We start from the raw sequence: 26,732 nt of genomic DNA on the forward strand, positions 1-26,732 counted from the left end.
TGATATTCAACTTTTTAAGCAACTTAAATATGTCATTTTCTATTTTTTAACGTAATATTTTCTTTATTTTAATTTATATAATTAATTTTTTATTTAGAAGGTTCTAAATATTTAATAAGGAGGTAAATTCATAATTTAAATTAAAATAAACTACACAACCATTGATTTGGTACTAGTCCACGATATGACATTATTCTATACTTTAGCAATAGTTATTGAGCTATTAATTATTATTTTTTTACCAACTTTGATATGATCTTTCAAGAATTAACAATATTTTACGGAGAAGGGCCTAAAATGTCCCTCAAGTATTTAAATTGGTATAAAATTACCCTTCATCCATCTATCGGTCCTAAAATATCCCTGACGTCCACCTTTCAGCTCAAAAATGCCCTTATGTCTATCGGATCATGCTCATTAAGTGGATGGAGGGTAATATTGAACCAAATCTCATAGTTTAAGGGCATTTTAGGCCCTTTCCGTTAAAATAATTTGAAATTACTTAATATATAACCTCACATGATTGACTTGATTTTGAATTTCATAGTAAATTTAAAATTATAAAAAGGTTAGACATCTACTCTCTACACTCCTCCCTCCTTGACCCTTCACTTCCTATCTCTTCAAAAAAAAAAAAGAAGATTATATTTGGATCTTGTCCACCATTTTATTTTTAAAAAAAATTATGACAAACAAGAGAGAAAAAAAGGAGAAAAATAACATGCATTCATGTAGAAATAATTAGTTCAATAAAAGATGACTTAATTAAGCAAATATGTACAAATATTATATTTTTCTTTTGTGTACACAAAATTAAAAATAAAAGAATAAAAATAATATTTCTCTTATCCCCACTCTTATCCCATCATGATAATAATACTTATTAAAAGAATATAAATATGTGAGTTCATTACAAGTTTGAATCCCAGATATCCTAATTAAGAATAAGAGATTAAAAAAAAGAATAAAAGAGAAAATGAACAAGACATTTGGATAATTGAGAGAAAATTTTATATTAATGAAAATAATATTTTTTTTAAGATGGACAATCAGTCGGGGTAAGTATGGATTTTAGTTGGATCCCCATTTATGAGTTGGGTTACGTTATAATAAATTGAGGTTGATTTAAAATAGGCCAATAGGAAGATATCATGAAATTAATTATTTTTTCAATAATATTTTCAAGTGTATCGGGTCAAAATATGAATCATAAGTGGTTTTATACTAAAAATGATTTTAAAAAAATATCATTTTTATTATTTATTTGAGAAGGGTTTAAATTTGGACCAATCAAATTAAGCAATATAATAAATAAATATTTAATAATTTTACTTAAGGGGAACTATTAAAAATAAAGGAAAATATGAGTCAAAGGATTAACATCGGGGGTATTTTTGAGCTGAAAGGTGGACGTCAGGGGTATTTTAGGGACGATAGGTGGATGAAGGGTAATTTTATACCAATTCAAATACTTGAGGGGCATTTTAGACCCTTCTCCGTTTCTACTACTATCTTATGTTATTGTCAATCAATAATATAATATGTAAGTTAAATTAACAATCTAAACTCTGTGTATCAAATTAATAATTGAATTTTGATTAACATGCTTTGTTGTACTTAGTTACACTTTGTTGCTCATATTTAATTTGTTTAATTTATATGAATGTCATTTTTTTAGGATCGGCTTAATTTGAAATAAAAAAAAAGTGATATAATAAAAATTTTACAAAGATCGTACCTTTTGATGAAGATGAATTGATATACTAGTATCTTCTTCTAACGCAAGACAATATTTCTAGAAAAAATGGAACGAAGGGAGTCATATTCATGATAGGGTTATTTGTAATTACTATTTGACCGACATGATTATTTTAATCATTTTGCACTCAGAGTATGATTGATATAGAAAAAAATATTTTTTCATTTTCTTAATGTTTTTTCGGTTAAAATATTTTATTTAATAAAAAAATTACTTAAAAATCATGAAAAATGATTTCACTAATAGAAATAATGAAAATAAATTTCGTAAATATTATTTCAAATTTATTGTTTTCTCTCCATCCTCAACACCTCACTCACCCCACCTTTATCTTTATAGTATTTATACATGCAAATTATATAAATATTTTAAAAATAATATTTCTTACTTACTTATCAAATATCAAAATAATTTTTTTAAAAAAACTATTTATTTCCCCAAAAAATATTATATGCATGTGTGAAAATGAGAAAATGTTGGTTGGGTGTGAATAATTTGTTGGTTCCCAAATATGATGATAATAATCCAAAGAAAATTGGAGATTGATTATTGCTTCCTTTTGACTTAAAACTCTTTGCTAAGTTGCTAAGCATTCTTTTTAATTTTATTTTTCCATCAATAACAATTTGGGTAATTCCTATCCACTAGTCGGTGGATTTAATAGAAGTGATATATATTCTTTGATGTTATTGTTAATTGATGGTGAAAGGTTCTTTTTTTTCTCCTAATTTATATGATTCATTTTTATCGATTTTGAAAGATTATATTTTCTATATTTAGTAATAATTTATTTTATTTTTAATAAAACAAGATATAGTCATATAAATATTTATAATTCATTTTAAATTATAAATTTCAAAATCATTTTTTAACTGTGTATCAAATTAAATTATATCACATCAATTAAAACAGATGAAATAATTGATTATTTTAAAATTGTTTTTTATTTATTCAGTAAGGGGTATTAATATGAGGTGAACCAACCAACAAAAAAATGATAACACTTCTCCATGTACTTTTGCCGTGAACTTCTAAATGAGATTTTTGACTATTTTTCTTGTGTTCATATTTATGAAGAAGATCAACAACATATTTTGTCAATGGAGAGGAAATAAAAAGTTACTGTATAATTTTTGAATTATTATTAAAAATCACAAATATTTATTGAAAGTGAATAAAATCGCTATTATACATATAGAGATCAAAATCAATATGCTAATTTTGTGCAATGGAAGGGCACACATGTATAGAAAAAATGTTAATATGTGAGTTATGTCAATGAAAATAAAGTTTATTTCCTGGCTAATTTTACCCTAATAGTTTAATTCTAATCATATAGATTTTAGTTATTGAGTTCATTTGATTTTTTTAGGTCTAATGTTAATTGTGTTTTTATTAATATTTCAATCAGTTAATGTGTCTAAATATATCAGAATGATTACTACTTGTAATTAAGTTTTACTATCATCAATATGATTATTCAATTTTTTTTTTACAAAAGAAGACAGTTCACCAATTCCTTCCAGAGTCCCAATTATTATTATTGCTACTATCGATCATTATCATTCTTAAGTTTTTTATACTTTTATTATTAAACAAACTTATGATTTTGTGTATCAATTTTTTTTTTTATAATACACTTAAAATTGAGAAGAAGATAAAAATTTATGTGGGGAGTTAATAAAAAAAATTGTAGTTCACTTATTTATGTGCGAACTATCTTGAAAGTTGGTGTAATGTTATTTTAGATGGATTTGTAGTTAACCGGGATGAAAGTGTTAAAATACGGTAGTTATAGTTTGCCCATACATGGACGAACTGTCCGTTGCGGTGTGTGTTTTAGAAAGTGACCCTTTGGTGTTTAAGGTTTAAAAAATGTCAGTTTTGATGCCGGATTCGTACCTACAACCACCATCCAATTCATTCTTAGTCACAATCACTATCAATCACGCCCAATCGTTACAATAAGTCGTCATTACCACTTACCACTATACTCTACAACAAAAATAATTTTTTAGCTGTAATAAATATACACATTAATAAAGAGTGCTAAAATCTTTACCGACATTAGTTAAGTGACATTAGATCCAATGTCGCTAAAGACTTTATGGACATATATAAAGAGTGTTAATTGCCGCTAAAATACATATTTAACGATAATTAAGTTATTATTGCTAATTAATTATCTCTAACGATCATTTTCGATGTAGTACATCCACTATTGCCGCAATAAACCATTATCGACAATCATCACCATTAATCACTACTTATATATCGTCAACCATTATTATCAATCACCATCACCATTAACCATTACTCTTCATCCACCATAATTATTATTTGTCAATTATTACTATCATTCATCACCATTATTAACTACTTATATATAACATTAACCACGATTATCATTCATTACCGTCATTAACTATCACTATCATCCACCACAACTATTATTTGTCACTATCAACTACCACCTTTAACCATTAATGTCAACCATAATCGACCTTAACTATAACCCACACCATCACCCTTAATCGATATTCACAATCATCATCGTTAATCACACTATCCATCACCATATAATTTGCCTTTAATTTAAGTAGAAATGCACCAACATCCCAGCCACAAATTCAAAGCAAAACACCCTTAAAGCCTGATAGTGTGTGTGAATTAAAGACCAGCAGTCCAAAGAGAGAGAGAGAGAGAAAATGTAGACCTTAAAGATATGTAGTAGGACCAGTCTGCCATTAATTCTCCTCCTACCAACCTTCCTCTCCTCTTTCACTAGCCTACATTTTCCTATAACCACTGCTTTAGATAAGTCAAATTTAGCTCTTTGTTTGCTTCCTCCCCCTCTGTTTCAAAGAAAACACCTATTAAGCAGCCATCATCTGTCTTATCTTTTCTTAAAAAACCCCTCTTGCTTTCTTGAAAAAAACAGGAGTTATTTTTTTTTTTTTTGGGTTTTTCAGAAGAAATAACACAGTCCCTTTCTCTGTTTTCTTCATATTTCAGCTGTGAGCTACTTAGATCTGTTATCTTCTTTTTTCACAAGAGGTTTGTGTGTTCTGTGATCTACAGAAGCAGGAGAAGCTAAAGGGGTGATTTTTTTGTTTTTTGTTTGTTGTTCTAATGGGGATATGTTTGAGTGCTAGAATTAAAGCTGAAAGCCCATTTCATACAGGTATTTGATATGAGACTATGCACTTTTTTTTCTTGTTTACTTGCGCAATTTTTGCTAATTTGAGTCTTTTTGTAGAAGGGGTTCTGTTAAATGGTTTTGTTTGTTTGTTTTCTAATTTTCATTCATATTAGGATGATCATGCCTTTGTTCATGTAAAGTGGCTAGTTTGAGTTCTTGCTAATTTTGAGTACTCTCTATTTGGTAATAGTAGTTATCCTGATTAATATAGCTTGTTGATAAAAAAAATTGGGGGTAGGGGTAGCAAAGGGGATTATAAGGTGGAGAATCGAACTATCATCGACGAGTTAGCCAATTGAGCTACTTAGATTTAAAGTGTTTTGTGTGCTCTAATGGGGTTAATTGTTGGTAATCTAATATATTGAGAGAATTGTTGCAGGGCTAAATTCAAGATCTGTTAGCACAGATGGAGGTTATAGCAATTCAAGCTCCAGGGTTCCACCAACTACTAGAAGTGAAGGAGAGATATTGCAGTCTCCCAATTTGAAGAGCTTTAGTTTTTCTGATCTCAAAACAGCCACTAGGAACTTTCGTCCCGATAGTGTGCTGGGAGAAGGTGGATTTGGATCAGTTTTTAAAGGGTGGATCGATGAGAACACGTTTGCAGCTACCAAGCCTGGGACAGGTGTGATCATTGCTGTGAAAAGGCTAAATCAAGAAGGTTTTCAAGGTCACAGGGAATGGCTGGTGAGTTTTTTTTATGTTCTATATGGAGATGTACGGCTCGGTTTAAACTTAAAGTGCATTGATTATCCCATGAACTCAGAGTAGGCGGAGCTAGATCATTTGCTACTACTGGTTCAGACGAACCCAGTAGCTTTTGCTTAGTCCCTGTATTTGTATTAGGAAATTCATTAAATATGTATTGAACATTTAATTGCGAACCTAGTAACGAAGATGAATTATGGGATTTGACGCAAGTTCGGAACCCATAAACTTCAAATCTTGACTCTGCCTCAGCATGAATTGTTGTTGTTACTTGTTGAGTGCTAATACTTTGAGTGTCACAAGGTTATCTGAGTTGTGATTTGTGTTATGCTTCTGTGTTTTTAGGCGGAAGTTAACTATTTGGGGCAGTTTTCTCATCCTCATCTTGTAAAGCTGATTGGCTACTGCTTGGAGGATGAACACCGGCTTTTGGTTTATGAGTTCATGCCTCGGGGCAGCTTGGAAAACCATTTGTTTAGAAGTGAGTTCTCTGCCCCTACCATTTGTAATTTCAACTCTAAACTATGATCATCGACGCCTTTGGAGTAATAGTGTTTGTTGTTCTGTAACAGGAGGTTCTTATTTCCAACCTCTTTCTTGGAAACTACGCTTGAAGGTTGCTCTAGGAGCTGCAAAGGGGCTTGCTTTTCTCCACAGTGCTGAGACAAAAGTGATATATCGAGACTTCAAAACCTCGAATATTTTGCTTGATTCGGTATGTATCCTCTATGAATTAGATCTTTGTGCAATTGCTTGCTTATTACGAACCAGCTAACGTGTGCTTACTTGGTGCTGTTTCTCTTATATCATTGTAGAATTACACTGCCAAACTCTCAGACTTTGGATTAGCTAAGGATGGGCCAACAGGCGATAAAAGCCACGTCTCTACAAGGGTTATGGGGACCTATGGATATGCAGCTCCAGAATACATGGCCACTGGTATGGTTTCTTTTTCCCCCGACTCGTGTGTTAGTTTCCTCTGTTGTTCCAATGTGGCCCCACTTCCTAGAGTATCCAAATTTAGAATATTAGATACTGATCAGGGCATCTTTACGTCTACGATGGAACATATCTTCTTATCCAAGATCCATCTAACATGCAGTTTTCTCTTTCTTTTTAACTCGCATTCTTATTGTCAAGAACCTCATTAGTCTTTCACATATGATGCATTTGTACTGCACTCCATCCCCTGGTCAACAATTAGTTAGTGCTCTTTCTGGGATGGACTTAGATATCTTCATGTTGAGTCTTTAATCAGCCGATGCAAACTTGTACTGTTGCCTGACTTTCCATGTTGCGTTCAACCATTATCAGAAATCACTTGTACCTGGAATTATCTATTTATAACTCATCTCCCTTTGATTCATCTGTTTGATACAGGTCATTTAACTAGCAAGAGTGATGTGTATAGTTTTGGAGTTGTCCTCCTTGAAATGCTGTCAGGTCGTAGGGCAATCGACAAGAATAGACCATCCGGAGAACACAATCTAGTGGAGTGGGCGAAACCTTACCTAGGTAACAAACGCAAGGTCTTCCGTGTTCTGGATACCCGTCTTGAAGGCCAGTATTCAATGGACGTGGCGAGTAAAGTAGCTAACCTTGCCTTGCGGTGCCTATCCAAAGATCCTCGATTTAGACCAAGCATGAGTGACATTGATAAAGAACTGGAGCAACTTTATCAACAATCTAAAGATTCAGGAAATACTCGCAGCCATGCTAGCAACCGACCTAGACCACGTAGACGAAGTGCTGGTGATGTTGCTAGTAGAAATCCTTCAGTTGCTTATCCAAGACCTTCTGCTTCTCCCCTTTACGCTAAATAATTAAACAACTGATTGAAAGATGCCTTAATTTCTTGTTTTTTGCCTTTATGTTTTATCAAAGCTTGATAAGTAGTTGAGGCTGATGAAGAACCTCTGCACATTTGCAGTATCAGCTGACTGATTGTACAGTTGTTTTTGGCTAATGTATTGAATCAACACTTTCTGTAGGTCCTGAATGTGTTTGTAACTTGAGATTTGCTCACAGGTCACTAAATGTTCACTTTTTGACACTTAAGGGAATGCATAGTACCCTTTCATACTTAGTATTTTCTTGATCTTCGATTTTTGTTATTATCTGTTGTTTCTTGTGCTTCGTTTATAGCATTATTTTGTTGTTGTTATGGTCTGTTTAGAATGCTTTATATAATGCTATCTTTAGTATATTTGTCGTGGCTTCTTTACTTTCATATTCGTTTTCCTGAGTTGCTTAACCTCGAGTGAAGGGTCTATTGGAAACAACCTCTCTATCTTTCAAGGACGGAGTAAGGTCTGTGTACACACAACCTTCCTTAGACTCCTCTTATGCGATTATATTGGGTAAATTGTTGTTGTAGTTACTTTTTATTTTTATTTTTTTTGTAATGCTATATATCTTTAATATTTTTGTTGTGGCTTCTTCACTTTCATATTCCTTTTCTCGAGTTGTTTTTCCTTGATTTAAGGTTTTATCGTAAACAACCTTTCCACCTTCCAAGGTTGGAGTAATTAAGCTCTGTGACTTTGCGTATACACTATCCTTTCTTGAACATCGCTTCAGGCATTATACTAGGTATGTTGTTACTATGAGGGAGTGCAAAGTGCTATTTGCATAATTGATATTGGCAACCTTTTCACCCTTTGAAAAGTTGTTAACTTTTAAAGTCAAAGTACTTGTGTTATGTCTATTTGAGCTTTATCTATATGTTACATCCCCTTTTTAGAATCTGTGGGATACATGGGCCTTTTTATCCTTTAGTGTAAAGTATATAATAGCAAGAGGGGAAGGTTCAAAAAAGTTAGTAGGGAAATAGTAGTGGAAAATATGATGTTATCCTTCAGAGTGATGTAAAGAGAAGTAGTCACAATAGATTGTAGAAAGTTGCAACTCAATTTCTTCTTTCCAACATTAGAGGCCATTTGGGGGGTCCTCCAAAATAAAATACCGTTAGTGCTATATTCTAAAGTGGCCATATCTTAGGAATCTTTTGAATATAAAATCGGTGGAGAATTACACAAAGTGGTGAAGCTCAAGACAATAAAATGAGGATAATGTTCTCAAGGATATTTCTTTAATAGTTACGTCTTTCAGGATTCAACAAGCTCAAGCTTAAACAAAGAGTTTCACTATATTTTTTACAAATGAACAAAGAGTTTCATCTTTTTTTTTTTTTTTAATTACAAATGAACAAAGACGCTTAGTCCTTTTTGGCCGTTTAATTTTTTTATTTAGGTATATGTGTGGGACTCACATGAGCTACACAATTAGGGTAGCTCCACTTTGTATTCATGGAGAACTATTTTTTTTTTTTGAGTCATCGGAATCTGTCTCAAATTATTGTTTAATTCTTCATAATTGAGAATTTATAGACATTAGTCATATCTTTTGGGGTTGTAAATCTATTGTTAGTCTATGACATGCATGAAAGAACCCATGTTTACCTTTATAAGAATTTCATTTAAAATGAATTGTATTGATTTAAAGGATAACATTCATGTTTGGTTTTCATTACTTATCATTAATTTTCCAAAAGCTTCCACATACATGAGGATCCAGGGGCTGCGCTGGCTTTGCTAGCTTGCATGACAGGCTGTAAGACGCTCAATCAATCGGGCGCTATCCCACCCTACTCCTATATTTTCGGATAGTATAACCGATTATATGATGTTCTTTTCGCTCTTGGAGTAAGAAAAATATGTTTGAAAGGTTCGTATATGGATATTATTGTCCAATAAGCAATTCCTTGCTACTAAAATTCCATCATGTGTAACAAGGGCAAAGATGTCTTTTTGGTGTATTAAGCGAAGGACATCTTTTTTAGGAGATCTCGAAAATTCATTTAGTTGATTAGCTATCTAAATTTTCATATTTTTGTAAGGGTTTTGAGTTCTCACCTTGTAATTTTGTCCCTCATTTCCCTTTCCTCTGCCCCTGATAAAAAGATATATATATTTCAAAAAGAATAGAAAAGAAAAAAAGGAATGAGAGGTAAGTTTGATCTTAAATTTGCATTTTGTTTGAACCCATACAAAAGCCATGTGCAATATGACATCTCACATTCCATGGTGATGTTAAAAGAAATGAGCTTTGATTGATATGAGAGTGTTTGGAAAAAAGTTATTGGTTCGGATCTATCCATAAGAGATGATAATTATTCGATTAACTCATTAGCTAGTCCTTCTCCCATGATGAAATAGTACAAAGAGGAAATGATCTCTTATAATTAATTAACCTTTGAATTAAAAAAAAGTGATTTTATAAATATGCTTCACGTTTTAATCAACATAATTACAATCCAATATCTATGAAGCGATCTAATTTACAAAATAATCAATAAACATATAGGTTATATATTTAAATTTAAATATAAATCTATAATGTACACACATATACATTTAATATACAAAATTGTTGTATAAGTTTTGTATATTTGAGTTAGTGCTCATAATTAACAAAGTAAGACCTAAACTCAATAAAATAAAATAAATAAATAGTCAAAATCAGACCACACCTTATGACAAAAGATTGTAACTTTTGTACTCAGATGTAGAAAAATTCTTTACATCTCTGAGAGAGAAAACTAGGTTGTGAAAATCAAGAGATTCTTCCACTTTGTGATAATTCCTACCTATCGATAGATAACACAAGTTATTGTTATTACAAATTCATTTCGCAAAGAAAAAATCGATTAATATTTACGTGATGAAGTAGTGCAAATAGGAAATAATCTCCTACAATTAATTAACATTTGAATTAAAAAAATGTGACTTTATAAATATTCTTCAAGTTTTAATCGACATAATTACAATTCAATATCTACGAGATGATCTAATTTACAAAATAATCAATAAATATATAGGTTTTATATATTTAAATATAAATATATAATATTCACACATATATATTTAATATATAAAATTATTGTATAAGTTTTGTATATTTGAGTTAGTGCTAATAATTAACAACCCATTTTAATTGAAAGAGCAAGACCTAAACTCAATAAACTAAAATATATAAATAGTCAAAATCAGACCACACCTTATGACAAAAAGATTGTAACTTTTCTACTCAAATATAGCTGAGCTTGTTTATTTTGTACTTCTTTCTTAGGGTGGGGAAGGACTATGAGAAGTAGGAAAGGGAAAGATAAAAAGGGATGGACATTTAAGGCCCGTTTGACCCTGCGATATATATATATATATATATTATTATTATTGTGTGCGATTATATGGTGTAAATTTTTTAATTTATCCATGACTAAAAACCATGTGAGTTGTTGGTTGGTCAGAGAAGGTGTGTCATGTGGAAATGCATTTAGTAAAACATGGTCCACTCTTATGGGCCTGAATTTGGTCCCCCTTTATCCTTGAGAAAATATTTTGCTTTTCTCCTTTGAATATTTCTTGGTTATCAACAACCATTTTTGAAGCCTCCAACATACCAACATTACTTATAAACTACGGAGGGAATTACATGGTGGGGAATTGAACCTTCATCAACGCGATGAAAGTTCAATTGGACCAACACTACTTATAACACCCCACCCCTAAAAAAAAGAAAGGTGGATCAAAGTCTATCAAATAGCCTTTAGGAAATCACCCTTTCAAACATCATTAGACTCGGGATTTAATTTTTGCTACATTACTCAATCCTACAAATAAAACATTACTATAATTCCATATATAAGTAGTGTAAATTTTTCACTGATGGAGGTTTAGATGAACCGTGGCCCTATACCCTACCTGGCTTCAGTCCGGTCTTAAATGCATATGTGCAAAAACATTATGAATATTGGATTCAAACTCATGACACTATAATTTGAATTACCTCAGATGTTTGCTTGAGTAAAAGTGCATGAAAAAGAGAGAAAAAAAAGCCTCGTTTCATTAATTTGAGCTTTGAATACAATCTAGCAAAACCAAGATCATAGAACGTATTGCCCTCTATTTAGCTATCAACCATTGCCAAGGATCCTCCGAAAACAGTCTCCTTACCTCCACAAGGTAGGAGTATGGTTTGCTTACACTCTACCCTTGCCAGACCCCACCTATGGGATCCCACTGGGTATATTGTTGTTGTTGCCTATATGGAGAAGAGGACTCTTGAGAGAGGAAAAAAAGATTGTTCCCTATACAAACAAGAAGTTGAAATGCATTCCTAGTCCAAATACAAGATTGAGAAAAGGAACTTGCATTATGTGTTACAGAGAAGATGATGTTCCTACCTAATTTACACCTCTTTGCAGAACATACATAGCAAAGCTGCCGGGATATCTCCATTCTAAAATACAAAAAAATGATCCATTAGCAAGAGTCAGAAGAACACGAGGGCCAGTATGTTACGATGATTTGACTAAACCTGCTGTCCAATTCCTCCAATCTAACTTACCGATGGATTTGTTCCTAAAGCTGACCATTTCTTTGAAGTCGAAACCCCACTTTTGGTTATTGCTTTCTGGTTTTCCTAATTCAACTTCCTCTCTTCCTTCTTCCTTTGTGTCGACTTCTTCATTCACATTTTCTGTTTCTTTCATAGTTTCAGGCACTGCTTCAGCATCAATTATGATATTCTCAAGCATATCTACGACTTCACTCATTCTAGGGCGAGATCTTGCATTCTTTGCAAGGCATTTGTTGGCCAGTGATGCAAGTCGTTGAGCTGACTTGATACAATCATGCCCTTCAAGTCGAGGGTCAAGAATAAAATGAAATTTCTTCGTATCTGAAACGTAGGGTCTTACCCATTCTAATAGTTTTTGCTCAGCTCGAGGAAGGTTTCGTTCCAACACTCTCCTTCCTGTGATAAGCTCATAGAGAACAACTCCAAAGCTCCAAACGTCACTTTTAGCAGTGAGTCTTCCAGTCTGGACATATTCTGGAGCTGCATAGCCTACCGTACCTACAACCTGAGGAATTGCTAAGTCAGGCAATGCACAACGAGACATTTGGTCTAAAACTTGTCATAGACATTTCTCCGGCTATAAATCATTTGAGGGTAAACAAGAAGAGTATAAACTCAAATTGTTTCTAAATATAGAAAAAGTCATTCTTTTTTGGGACTGATGGACAACAACAACAATATACCAGTGTAGTCCCGGTGAGGTCTGGGGAGGGGATGCAGACCTTACCCCTACCTTACGGAGGTAGATAGGCTGTTAGCAAAGACCCCCGGCTCAGGTAATGCAAATCAAAGAACATCAGAAAATAGAAATAGGGATGAAAAAAGATACTTACTGATGTTGACACATGGGTTAGTCCTGCAGTTGGACCTTGCCTAGCTAGTCCAAAGTCTGATAGTTTTGCGATAAAGTCTTCATCCAGAAGAATATTCGATGGCTTGAAGTCTCGAAATATTAACTGAAACAAAGACAGCAAAGAAAAAATAACATAATGAAAAAGTTTAGAACCAGAAATGTCAAAGGCTAGAAATTGGTATTGCTGACAAAAGAGCTCTACTATCCCTGTTAATAGTCAAAATGAAGTTTGTGTTGGGCTTCTATGCACCAAAAAGTCATGTTTTCTCTTAGGGATTTACAGACATAAATACAAAGGTTTTAGTAGGCTCGCTCGGTAATTAACAAACTTTTGAAACTATCGATTTAATTCTAGAACACACAATTTTGACGAAACAAAGAAGAGTGCAGAAGCAATTGCCATCCAGATTTCAAAATTGTGTGAAGAAAAGAATGATAGTGCAATGCTCCATATGCTTTAAGCCAAATGTTTCGAATGAGTCTTTTTATTCATTTGGTACCTCGTCCAAAAATCATGCAAATACATGATGACTTAGGTATAAGAAGCAGTTTGAAGAAACGGACTGCTTTAAGATTGATTAAATGTCTTGGTCACAACAATCCAGCCAAATGATTTTCTCTTTGGCATCTAACCTATCATCCAAACCCATCTCACAGCTAGTCTTCCTTGTTCGTTTCATCATATTTTACTTATATTCACATAGTGTAGTTTACTATCCTCCAGATGATGATCAGTAAAGAATTCACCGCTTTAAGAATTTAGCAACGAGCATTCTTATTCTTATTACCCTTTTCAATTTGATAAGGTAAATCAGGCAACTATTTGAATCCAGTTACCTGTCCAACAGGATTCAAGGCATTTTTAGTCATTGGACTAGCTACAACTTTTTCTTTAATTAGGAAACTTCGTAGAAAGAAATGGGCTGAGGGCAGTAAATAAAACACATGAACTACCAGTTGTGAAGACACGTAATGGATTCTAAAATAAAAACAGTCTAAATCACCTGAAAATCCATTTCTTCATGAAGATAGGCTAATCCACGAGCAGCATCTTGGGCAATTTTTAATCTCAAAGTCCAGGAGAGAGGAGCAGCTGCTCGTGTCAACAGATGGTCCTCCAAGCTTTTGTTACGCATCAGTTCATAGACTAAAAGACGTTGCATTCCTCTTTCATCATCTTCTGCACAGTACCCGATTAACTTCACTAGATTTGGATGCTTCACTACACCTAAAAAGTTTACTTCATTAATCCACTCCTTATGCCCCTGAATACTAGACGAACATGAAACATATAAGATGACTGTCGAAAAACTCAGCTTTATCTTATGAAACACATAACATGGCTGAGCTGGGAGGTGATAGACAAAAGAAATGTACTTATAAGAGCGAAACTAGAATTATAATATGCAAAACATAAACAAAATTATACAAAAAAATACATATAAAAAGACATTTAAAAGCTCAAACAACTAGAACAAGCCATAAAGCACACAAGAAAAATCCTAATGGCCAATGACCATATGGAGTCTTTTCCAAAACGACTCGATAAAGGTTCATCCCGAGTCACAAGAACAATCTCTCTCTCTTTTTTTTTTTTTTTCGTTATTGTAATGCAAGGTGATGTTTTAAAAAAAAAGGTGCATATTGTGATATTGAAAGGCAAATTTGATTAATTTTCAGGATTAAACCGCACAACATTATTATATTTCATAAGATGAAATCTAACTATTCAGAAATTACAGAAAAGTATTTTATGCAACCTTCTTATATCAAAATGATAAAATAGAAAACATTCTAAAATGTTACTATCAACCCTCATAATTATTCATATATCAATAATTTTCATATATTAATAATTTTCATATTATAAGCATATAATAAAATTACTCTTTTTTTCTACTAAAAAAAATCACGTTTCTATAAATTAAATCACTCCAATTTGAAATAAGCACTTGAAAGTTCAAATTTTAATCAAAAACACATTGATAAGAATAATAACTAAACATATTCATTAGAAATTATGTTCAATGGTAATACATACTCAAAATCTATGTTGCTCGAACTCCTCAAAAATGTTTCCGGATGCATATTCGAATCCTCCAAAAGTACTGAAGTTTCACAGGATACAACTCTGGTTTGGTAGTATTTTTAGAGAGTCCGAGCAACATAGCTCACGACAAAGGTTCTTACAGTGTTTTCCGGAGGTGAATTCTCGGAATTTGAAAAACATCAAAAAGTTATTTTTATGTTTTCACTCCAAATACTCATAAAAATTCAAAAGAGAAACACTATTTTTTTTTTCCGAATTTCACAATTTTCATAGCTAAACGAAACCTTATTAGAGTATTAAGGAGAAAAAGCATGCCTGGAATCCATGGCGATTCAATCGTTTAACAGCAACTTCCATTTTCAAATCCGAACATGGAGCACCAACAACCCCTCTGTAAACACACCCAAATCCTCCTTCTCCAATCATGAGTCCTCTACTGAAACCCTTTGTCGCCATTTTCAGCTCCGAGAAGCTAAATACTCGCAGATCATTAGCTCTTCTCTGAGTCAAAAACTCATAAAACTCAAACGTTTCAGTAAAATCCCTCGATTCCGAATCCAAATCTGACCTCGACTTCCTTGTATCAACACTGCTTGACGCTACACTCAACGAACGAACCCATGAAACCTTCGATTCTCTTGAACTCAATGTTCCCCCTTCTTCCTCATCCTTCGTGAAATAGAAGCATTTCATCTCTATTTCCCCCAATTTTTTCCTTCTGCGTATTACGAAAACAACCTCAGGTAAGCGTTTAGCAGCTCTTGTTTGAAGAAAAGGCAACAATGGCGGATCCAGAATAAAACTTCAAGAAAATAGGATGGAATTGAAGATTTGGAAATGGGGTTTTCTGGGTAGGAAAGAATGGAGAAGATGAATCATTGAGTCGAGGTAGAGAAACGGATGAACAACAAACATCACCTTGGATTTGTATATGTTGGAAAAATATTCGACTTCTGTACTATGTTTATATTCAATACAATATATTATATAGTATGGAAATATACAATTATCATAGATGAAATTGTAAGTATCATAGATTATATTATTGAAAAATGTACGAGCAGGTTTTCTTGATCCTGAAATTGTCGTATTTTACAGAGAGAGAGAGAGAAGAACAGAGTATTATTGTACTATTGGATGAAAGGTTTGTCGATTTGAAAATTTATCAAAGAAAAATGAAAGTTTTGACTATTTTAAAAAGTTCATTTGAAACAACTTATTTTAAAGTACTAGATAATTTAAGGCCCGTGATACGGGCCCAATATAATTTCACATATTTTTTTGAAAAAATTACATAAATTCACAACTTAAGATATTATAATCCTCTCTCGGATACATCTATATTTCCTCTCGGATACATGAGGGCTGGACATAATATGGTTTAAACCAAAAAAACCGACCGAACCAATTTTTTTTAAATTTTGGTTTCGATTTTTTAGTTATTTCGATCGGTTTCGATTTCAATTTCCAATATTTAAGTTTTTCGGTTCGGTTTTTGGTTTTTAGCTAAAAAAATTCAGTTAATCAAAAAAACCGAAATTATATGTACCCCTTAATTAAATGTCAGCCCATGCCCAGTCGGCCCATATTCAAATTAGGCCCATATTCCAATCATAAATCCCTAAATTGATTTCCCTAACATAGACCATCGTAAGTCATAACTCTCATCTCTCAACTCTCGTTAGTCGTCTCGTTTCGTCTCAATTACGACTTACGCCGCAACTCATCTCTCAACTCTCATTTCTCAGCTCATCGTCCGTCGTTTCTTAAGTCTCAGGCCAGTCACTGCTCCTAGCTCCTCGCAGCCCGCAACTGCTCAGTAGTCGCGATTCGAAAGTCAAAGGTCGGTGCTCACTTGCCAGTGGCCACTGCTCATTGTGTCTTAAGTATTAATTTCATCTAGAAATCCTTATATATGTTATATTCAATTTCAAATACGACATGAGTAGTAAGTATTGAGGGGTGTGCTTGTAAGTTGTAATTGTCATACCCTGTAAATGTAAGTATGTAACAACATATATTTAATTCGTTATAGCCAACAATGGATGTTGGCCATGAAACTCCAAGGATGTTTGCTTATAATAGAAACATAATTCTGCTTCAAAAATTTCAATATGTTAACAATATTGGGTGTCTTAACAGATCTGATAATCTCCAGTTTGTTGAGTTTGAAATGTTTAGCTGATCTTGAAGATAGATACATATAGATTAGTGGTGAATGGTTCATTTGTTTGTATATATTGTTAGTATCCCCAGTTATAAAGATGAGTGTCCAATTATGGGGATATGCAAAAGAATATGACCATTTCTGGGGATATGCACTTGTTTCAATACCTCTTCTGGAAATATGCAAAAGAATATGACCATTTCTGAAGCCCTATTATTTCAATTTACTAAAATTATCCAGATGGCACAGCCCACAGGCCACTGGTAATTAAATTTGGTTAAATCGAAAATCGAACCGAAATAAACCGTACTCAAATGTTAAAAACCGAATTGAATTGAATTTATTTCAGTTTGGTTTGGTTTCACATTTTTGCCAAACCAAAAACCGAAAAAACCGAACCGAAATTTACAAACCAAACCGACCCGACCAAACGCCCAGACCTTTATACATCTATCCCCTCTCGAATACATTCCTCCCCCGAAGTAACATGTCATTTGCAATGTATTAGACAACCAAGGAATGTATTCGAGAGCAATGAAAAATATGAGATTTTTGTAATTGAGAAAACTTCCCAGATATGATGTAATTAGCCTCCAAAGATATGAGATTTCTGTACTTTATGTTATTTTTTTCTTTAGTAAGCAACTTCAATATATTACTTTCTAATCTATTTCAAATTGTCATACAACATAAATGTGTCGTTTACAACCTAAATTGAGAAAGTTGAATTCTAAAAAATTCTATGCAACAAGGAAATAGAGAATTACGTTAGATTATGAGTTAAAACATTTCCTGTTCGAGGAATACATAATATGTTGATATCTTTGAAAAAGTTCATCGATCTTCATATATATTCGCAAGTGGTATCTATTTTCCACAATGTTATTATCTTCGTTTTGTAATATTTGCACCATAAGCTTTGCATCTGATAAAATACTAATCATTGATCAATCATTTCGTAAAGATCGATTTAAAGTCTTTCAAATCTCTATTGCTTCAACTTAAGTATATTGTATTTGTAATTGACTTTGTCGATGAATTTTGTGATACATTTTGGTATTGTCTTCGATAAATAGAAATACTTAAAAAATTGATTTATAACTTCACAACAATAAAAACAATCAAGAAAGCAACTTTATTTCTATATACAATAACAATTATCGTAATGTTATATTCTAAATATTAAAAGTATTTATTAAAAAAAAAAAAATTGAACTCCACAACAATAAAAACAATCATGAAAGAAACTTTATTTCTATATACAATAACAATTATCGTAATGTTATATTCTAAATTACATTAACTAATTTTTTTTGATACTACACTCTTAATATCATGCCGTAAAGAAAATTCTAAATCTTACCCCCACAAAATAACCAATATACTTTTTTTCAGGTTGTTTTTTCCTAATTTATTTTTAAAAAAGAAAAATTTCTTCCTCTATATTTCTCAACAAAGTCTTTTTCTATTGACATTTTTCTTTTGTTGTTCTTCTTTATTTTTTAACTACTCATTTTTCTTTAGCTTGAATTTTATTATTCATTAGAATTTGAATGTTAAATGTTTTCCTTGTCAAATTTTCTCTGTTAAATAGTTTATCATATTTGATATTAAGAAAATATAGAAATGAAAATTTTATATTTTTTAATCTTTCGATGAATACATTAGCAAATTATTGATTTCTTGATAGTCAAACATTGTTCATTATTTTAGTCACGAAATTTGATATTATCTTCAAATTAATTAAAAAATACTGATACGTCATTTTAAAGACTATTTTAATAATCAAGAAACAAATTTAGTGGTCATATTATGTAACATAATATTAAAAATATGTTTATGCAATAATCCTTTAAAGTATTTCTAGGAACAAAATATTAACTATTCAAACACATTTTATTTTAATTAGTTCAAAATTTTCTTTCTAAAATATGTCAAAACAAGCTTAGCATTTATTATTGTTTGTAAGAAGTTAACTAATAAAAACTCTTCATTTTAACAAAATTACAATAATATCCTTATGGGCTCATAACAAAAGTTAAGACATGTATGGATTCTTCTAGATTTTCATTTTGACCATTAATTATACAATTATTATTTTGCCCTTAAATGATGTTAAAATTGCTAAAATGCCATTGGTCGTCCTTCTCATTGCTATATAATAGAAATATATACATTTCTCAACAAAGTCTTTTTCTATTGACATTTTATTTTGTTGTTCTTCTTTATTTTTTAACAACTCATTTTTCTTCAGTTTGAATTTTAATATTCATTAGAATTTGAGTGTTAAATGTTTTCCTTGTCAAATTTTCTCTGCTAAATAGTTTATCATATTTGATATTAAGAAAATATAGAAATGAAAATTTTATATTTTTTAATCTTTCGATGAATACATTGTCAAATTATTGATTTCTTGATAGTCAAACATTTTTCATTCTTTTAGTCACGAAATTTGATATTTTCTTCAAATTAATTAAAAAATACTGATACGTCATTTTAAAGACTATTTTAATAATCAAGAAACGAATTTAGTGGTCATATTATGTAACATAATATTAAAAATATGTTTATACAATAATCCTTAAGTATTTCTAGGAACAAAATATTAACTATTCAAACACATTTTGTTTTAATTAGTTCAAAATTTTCTTTCTAAAATATGTCAAAACAAGCTTAGCATTTATTATTGTTTGTAAGAAGTTAACTAATAGAAACTCTTCATTTTAACAAAATTACAATAATATCCTTATGATCCCATAACAAAAGTTAAGACATGTATGGATTCTTCTAGATTTTCATTTTGACCATTAATTATACAATTATTATTTTGCCCTTAAATGATGTTAAAATTACTAAAATGTCATTGGTCGTCCTTCTCATGGCTCTTCTATATAATAGAAATTTGACTAATTTTTAATAAGTGTACTTGATTTAATCTAAAATGATAAAAATAACTCATAATAAAAAATTTCAATGGCCAAAAGTTAACTTAAAAAACCTGTTTGAATTGATTTATTTTAAATATTTTTAAATCAAAATATCTTTTGAATATTAGGTAAAGTCAATATATACTTATATACATTGATTTTAAAGTAAAAAAAGAAGAAGATTAAAATAAATAAAAAACCACACATTAGAAGTTTTAGTTTATGACTTTAGACTTATAAGACGAGTTATATAAAAGCTCATTTAAACACATTCTTAAGTCCACACATGTTTGCCAATGGTGACGTATTAAATATTCATTTATTCTTCATTAAAGATCTCATATTCAAACTCTAAGTTGATTCACTTTTAGTAGAGAATATTTTACTTTTAAAGTAATATTTTTCTCATCAATTCAAATTAGTCTGAGTTCTTGAGTTCTGGATTAGAGACACCTTTACGGTGCATTTTATCTCAAAGTTGGATTTTTTCCACACAAATTTAAATTTTTATAACTCTAAAATAGATATCGAACACAAAAAAAAGTTCCCCACAACAACTTCATTATTGCAATACTCCCTCATCCAATTTATCTCGATGATTTAAATATCAAAATACTTAAATTTCAGTATAAATTTGAACATAAATAAGTTTAAAAAATTAAAATAAAATCTATATGTTTTAAAATAGTAATGTAAGGCAATATGATTTAATGATTTAAAGTGTTGTTAAAAATTTTATTTTCTGAGAAATTATATTTTTATAAAATTAAATTATTTGACTCATCGTAATAACAAACACATCTACGAAAAGTATTCCCACATGATGTAGAAACATTTTAAAAAATTGTTTCTTTAAAATTAAGCACAAATGGTGGTGTGCTTAGGTTTCAACTTTTTTGGGCTCTAGAGATTTTTAAGACTTTCTTAAATATAAGGATGGGTTGAATAATTCAAAGAGAAACTTAATTTGATAACTCAAAATGTATTTTAAGATACATTGGAAAAGATAAATATTACTTTCTCCGTCTTAATTTGTATGGTATAATTAGAATTTTGAAAGTTAACCAAGTTTTTTTATTGAAATTTATTTTTATATATATTTTTTGAATATGTTAAATTGTTAATTATTATAATTGACATAATCAATGTCCTCCGTAACCTCATATCTAAGGTCATATCTTCAAATAGGTGAATTTACATCATGTCCTATCTAATTACCTTTCCTCGATACTTCTTTTGCCTAGCGTATTTGTCACTTTATTATTTTCCAATTATTCATACTTATTACTACTCGATATTGTTTACAGGACTCAAACATTCTTTTCTTCTTATACACATAAAATGTAAAGATCTTGTTTTCCAAAGCATGCTAGAAAACAACATCAATAGCTGGTAAAAAGGAGGACAAGTTTTGTTTTTAAGGAAAATGTATTTATTACTTTATTATTAATATTAATTAGAAGGTGGAGCCTATAACAAGCAAATTCTTTGGTATTATTATTAGAGGAGAGTGGAAACCCTATTTAATTGGCTTAACCAACAAGCCAATTTTGTCTAAACATTATGAAATCTTTGCTTTTGTCTTTTGTCTTTTTTTTTTTAAGTAGCTCCCCCAATCCTCTCTCTCTAGACATCCTTTTGACCTTTTCCATTGGTTTTCCTCTTTATGTTTGATATTTGTTTTGAGGTTCTGATTATATTAAAAGGTTTTTATGTTGAGCTTTTTACAAGAGTAATACAATGACTAATAATATAGAACGATAAGCAAGACAATATTTAACTATCTAATTAACTAATGTTCTACCTAGCTAATTTGTATCCTCCATAACCTCCCATCAAAGGTCATGTCCTTGGTAAACTGAAGTTGCATCATGTTCTATTTAATCATTTAACTCCAATATTTCTTCAGCCTACTTCTACCTATCCTAAAATCATCCATAGCCAACCTCTCACACCTTTGCACTAGAGCATCCGTATATATTCTCTACATATGCCTGAAACCATCTTAGCCTCGTTTCCACCATCTCCTCATCTATCGAGGTCACTTCCAAATATCATTTCTAATACTACCTCTACTAGTATGACACATCCATCTCAGTATCCTCATCTTCGTAACTTTCATCTTCTGAACGTGGAACTTCTTGAATGACCAACACACCGCTCCATACAACACAGTTAGTCCTAATAACTACCATTTTGACGAATTTGCCTTTATATTTTAGTGGCACATTTTTATCACATAATACTCCAGATGCGAGTCTATATTTTACACTTGTACGATGTGTGATATCATCATCAATCTCCTCATATTTTTTGGATAATAGACGTAAATACTTGAAACTTCCTCTTATTTGAATGACTTGCGTATCAAGTCATTGAATTTGCATTTCAACTATTTTATCTTGATTCTACTCAACCTGAACACTTTAGTTTCTATTTGTCTCCAAACACTTCCAACTTAGCATTAACTCCTCCATTGATTTCGTCAATCATAACTATGGCATTCGAAAATAATATATACCTTGACACCTTTTCTTGAATATGTTGTGTCAATTCATCCATCACTAAAGCAAATAAAAATAGGCTAAGAGCGAGTACTAACTAATAACATTACTAATAAGGGGAAGAGGGGGGACTATCCCATGCCTCTCTCACCTTAAGTGTCACAAAAAATTATCACCTGCTAACCTTTTATCATAGTCCTTGAACTTCATACCTTCTTATGATCATGTCGTCAATAAGCTAAATATTCGTCATGTCCTACCTAATCACCTGCATCTCCACCCCAATTCTTTTTCGTCCTACCTCTACCTCTCTTAAAACCTATTACAACCAAGTACCTTATAGTTGGTGTATATATGCATTTTCTCTTCACATGTTTGAACCATCTCAAACTCGGTCTCCTCAACTTGTCCACCACAAAGGGCACTCCCACTGTGACAATGCAGGCTTGTTCACCATATCTCTCATAGTATGTCCATACATCTAAATGAGTATTATCATCTCCGCTACCTTCATCTTCTGAATGTGAGTGCTCAATTAATGATAATTGTATTAAACAATTATTTTTTAGTTTTATAAAGAAACATTACTTTATTATTGTCATTTTATCTACCAAGTCACTCAAACCAATTCATGTGCTATTTTCTATTGATTTTGCTAACATGAATTTTGTTAAGCCAATTTTTTTTTAAAAAGTAAAAGCTGCCTTATTGTTGGAATAATCTCAAAACCTTCCATCATATAATTTACAAAATATGCACAAAGTGTAGAGATAGTGTATATTTTATGCTAAATATACATATCTATATTATGTGTATATATTTCGACATATTGATAAACTAGATGGTTGAATGGTATAGCTCTCCACTTGATCCGACCAACAAAAATTATATGGATCAAATATATAATGGATGGAACCCTTTTATTTTACATATATCAATCCTCTCCTATTCTCTCGATCTAGGGTTCTTTTTGGGTCCTCTTCCTCTGCATTTTAGGAAGAGGATCGACATATGTAAAATAAAGGGAAAATAACATTTATATCCTAAAAGGTGAAACTCTCTACAAGCGGCTACTCCCTTACTTTCATACCCCCTGTTTTTAACTACTAATGTGCGTTTACTGCTTGATACCGTCAAATTATATATATATATATATATTCTGATGGTATCAAAGAGGAAGACACTGTGCTTCAGTGAAAACACTACTCAATTACTCCTTGATACCATTAGAGTATATATACACTCTGATGGCATCAAGGAGGAACATGCAATGTTTCAGTGAAAGACTACTCAATTACACACACACATATATATATATACACACACTCTGGTGGTATCAAAGATGAAGTAGCAGTGGTTCAGTGAATAGAACAAGGGGATAATTGTGTGTAGTTTGGGTCGTAGGTCTAGTAAGGATAAAATATTGGATTGGGTCCAATTTGAATAAATATTTTGCTTAATGGGTACAATTTGGTGTAGTTTTCCCTAAAATAAAAGGGATTTTTTGCACTAAATATTCCGCCCATATAATTATAGCTATAAAAGGGGTTTTTTGCACTAAATATTCCGCCCATATAATTATAGCTAATCAGGACAAATGGAGCAAGTCAATCAAATAATTAAGGAAAAATTACATAAATTCCACTAGTTTAGGAGCTAATTACTTAGATACACTAGTTTGCAATATTACGAATCTTATCAAATTTTGGCGTGTCTAGATACATGTATACTGGGATACATGTGTCAAAATTATGCGGAATTTGTTCTAGATACACTGTATTCAAGTGGATTCGAATGTATCTGGGATACATAGACAAATCTCGTCTTCCTCCCCTTCATCTTGCTCGCCACTCTCCTATGTATCTGGGATACATAGACAAATCTCGTCTTCCTCCCCTTCATCTTGCTCACCACTCTCCTATGTATCTGGTATCCTAGATGCATGCGAATCACACCAGATACATACATATACATGTATCTAGTGTTATTCACATGTATTTATGATACATGCCTATCTTCCTGCCCATCTCACTTAACTCCCTCCCATATCTCGTTCGCCCCTCTCCCTATTTTAGTGTATATGGTAACAATAATACATGTATATATGTATATCTTCCTCAATATATGATAGAGAACTCTTAATTAGTAGTAAGATACGTAATTATTTGAAAGTATAGATATTAATATATATGGTATGAATATATATCTAATACGGTTGTTTTCTCAAAAATTAAAAGGAGTAGCTTTTTTATTTTTAAACGACTGGCTTTATAAGATTTGATGCCAATAAAATCCATCGAAAATATCACCAAAATAATAGTTGAGTAATTTTGTAGGTTAAATGACAATACTAGAGTAATTTTCAAATTATAACACTTAACAATTATCATATTAGTCAAGGGCCTCTTTGGAAAGCCACCATGTAATTGAGATTTTGGTGTATTTGAGTGTAATTACACTCTTTGATATGTTTGGCAGACCAAATAATTACTTTTCAAGAGAGGAAATGAGTGTAATTGAAGGGTTTAATTACACTCGTCAATTCCTAAAGGAGTGTTGTGAATTGAGTGTAATCACACCATGTAATTACATGAAACTTTTTAAAATTCTTTTATTTTAATAATTTTATGAGATTATATTTATAATACTAATATTTTTGTCAAACATACATTTCATGATGTTCATAGAAATCTTGTGTTTTTAGCTTTTATGATTAATAAATCAATTATTTTTATAATATTATTAAGAACATATGTTTATTAATTAATATATTTTCAAAAGACAATATATATCCTAAATATTTAATTTAATATCACTTATAAAGACCCTTATTTATCTAATAAGACTTTTAATTTTAGATAATTAACTTTCATATTTGAAATTTAATATAACTTTATGCAACCAATTAACATACTTGTAATTATACTTTAATTACATTGGGGCAAACAAACAACGTAATTACTAGACTGTATAATTACTATCCTAGTAATTACACAAATTCTAATTACCTGATGGCTTTCCAAACAGACCCTAAGTGATCATCTGGAAAACCTCTTCTAGAGTCCAATTTTTAACTTAACCAAAATTAAATACGTATGGAGTTCTTTTTTTCTTCTTTTATTGTTCAATAATTTTCAAAAATTATGAAGTCAATGCTAGATTTTGCACGAGGGCTGGCTGCTAAGCAGCCCAAATTAGACAAAAAATGAAAATGTTTCCATCAAAGCTTTGAATGGATTAAATTTTGATGTTCTCATTTAACATCGTGATATTTGCCTAATTATTTTTAACCTTAGTCGACTATCATCAACCCAATTTGAAAAATATCAAGGACAATGTTGATCCTCTTTTTAGACCAGATTCAACTTATACAAAAAACAATCTTTTTATCTTCGTAAGATAAGAATAACATCTATTAATACGAAAGCAATCTTTTTACCTTTATAAGATAAGATGAATTTTGAGTCTAATTCAACCCCAAAAATTAACTCATGAGGGAAGGATTGTCTATATAAAAGAAGTCCAACTTCCCAAACCTTTTCCGATATGGGACTTCTTAACACTCTCCACACGCCCAGACCGTTAACTGGAGTGTGGACAAAATAATAATATGAGGGACCAACAATATAGGCGAACAATGAATTGGGACAAACCTAAGTTAGATACCATATAAAGATGGATCTTGGGTCTAACTCAACCCCGAGGGCTACCTCATAAGAGGAGGATTGTCAAAATCCATATAAGAAGACCAACTTCCTAACCCTTTTTCAAAGTGAGACTTCTTAACAGTTTCAGGAAATTATAAAAAATAATAATTTAAAATTTAAATAGTAGCAATGAAATATCTTAGTTATGCAACCGGTTTAAAATGTTAATATTCCAAAAAAAAAAAATCACTTATTTTGTATCATAATCAAAATTTTGGATCACTTGCATCTAATAGTTCTAGTTGATATTTTTCTTTAAAAAAGATATCCTAGTGTGAATATGAAACTAAAAGGACAAAATACAAAATTTACAAGTGAAAAAATCCAAAATATTGTCTTCTCCATATCTTATTGTTTATTTAAAATTGGAAGTTGCTTGTTTTAAGGCCAAATAATATAAGTGGTGACGTGTAGACGTGTAGTACTTATTTGACT

The 26,732-nt window shown here is 31.3% G+C and overlaps 2 protein-coding genes across 2 annotated transcripts; one reads left to right on the top strand and one right to left on the bottom strand.

Moving 5' to 3' along the window:
• The first annotated feature begins 4,654 nt into the window (after positions 1-4,654).
• LOC125828043 (probable serine/threonine-protein kinase PBL9) lies at positions 4,655-7,659 on the top strand. The gene is made up of 6 exons (XM_049507347.1): positions 4,655-4,943; positions 5,341-5,648; positions 6,015-6,150; positions 6,242-6,384; positions 6,485-6,608; positions 7,050-7,659. Exons 1-6 carry the CDS (start codon positions 4,892-4,894, stop codon positions 7,490-7,492), a joined length of 1,206 nt encoding a protein of 401 aa, XP_049363304.1. The 5' UTR covers positions 4,655-4,891; the 3' UTR covers positions 7,493-7,659.
• Positions 7,660-11,556: 3,897 nt separating this feature from the next.
• LOC125828047 (serine/threonine-protein kinase PCRK1) lies at positions 11,557-15,724 on the bottom strand. Its single transcript, XM_049507350.1, has 4 exons — positions 15,308-15,724; positions 13,947-14,207; positions 12,923-13,045; positions 11,557-12,594 (listed from the first exon to the last, which is right to left on the bottom strand). The coding sequence occupies exons 1-4, from the start codon at positions 15,683-15,685 to the stop codon at positions 12,028-12,030; spliced, it is 1,329 nt and encodes a 442-aa protein (XP_049363307.1). The 5' UTR covers positions 15,686-15,724; the 3' UTR covers positions 11,557-12,027.
• Between the last annotated feature and the right edge of the window lie 11,008 nt (positions 15,725-26,732).

This window comes from Solanum verrucosum, unplaced genomic scaffold (assembly GCF_900185275.1).
Source record: "Solanum verrucosum unplaced genomic scaffold, falcon-dt-bn FXZP01000055.1, whole genome shotgun sequence".
Classification (NCBI taxonomy): domain Eukaryota; kingdom Viridiplantae; phylum Streptophyta; class Magnoliopsida; order Solanales; family Solanaceae; genus Solanum; species Solanum verrucosum.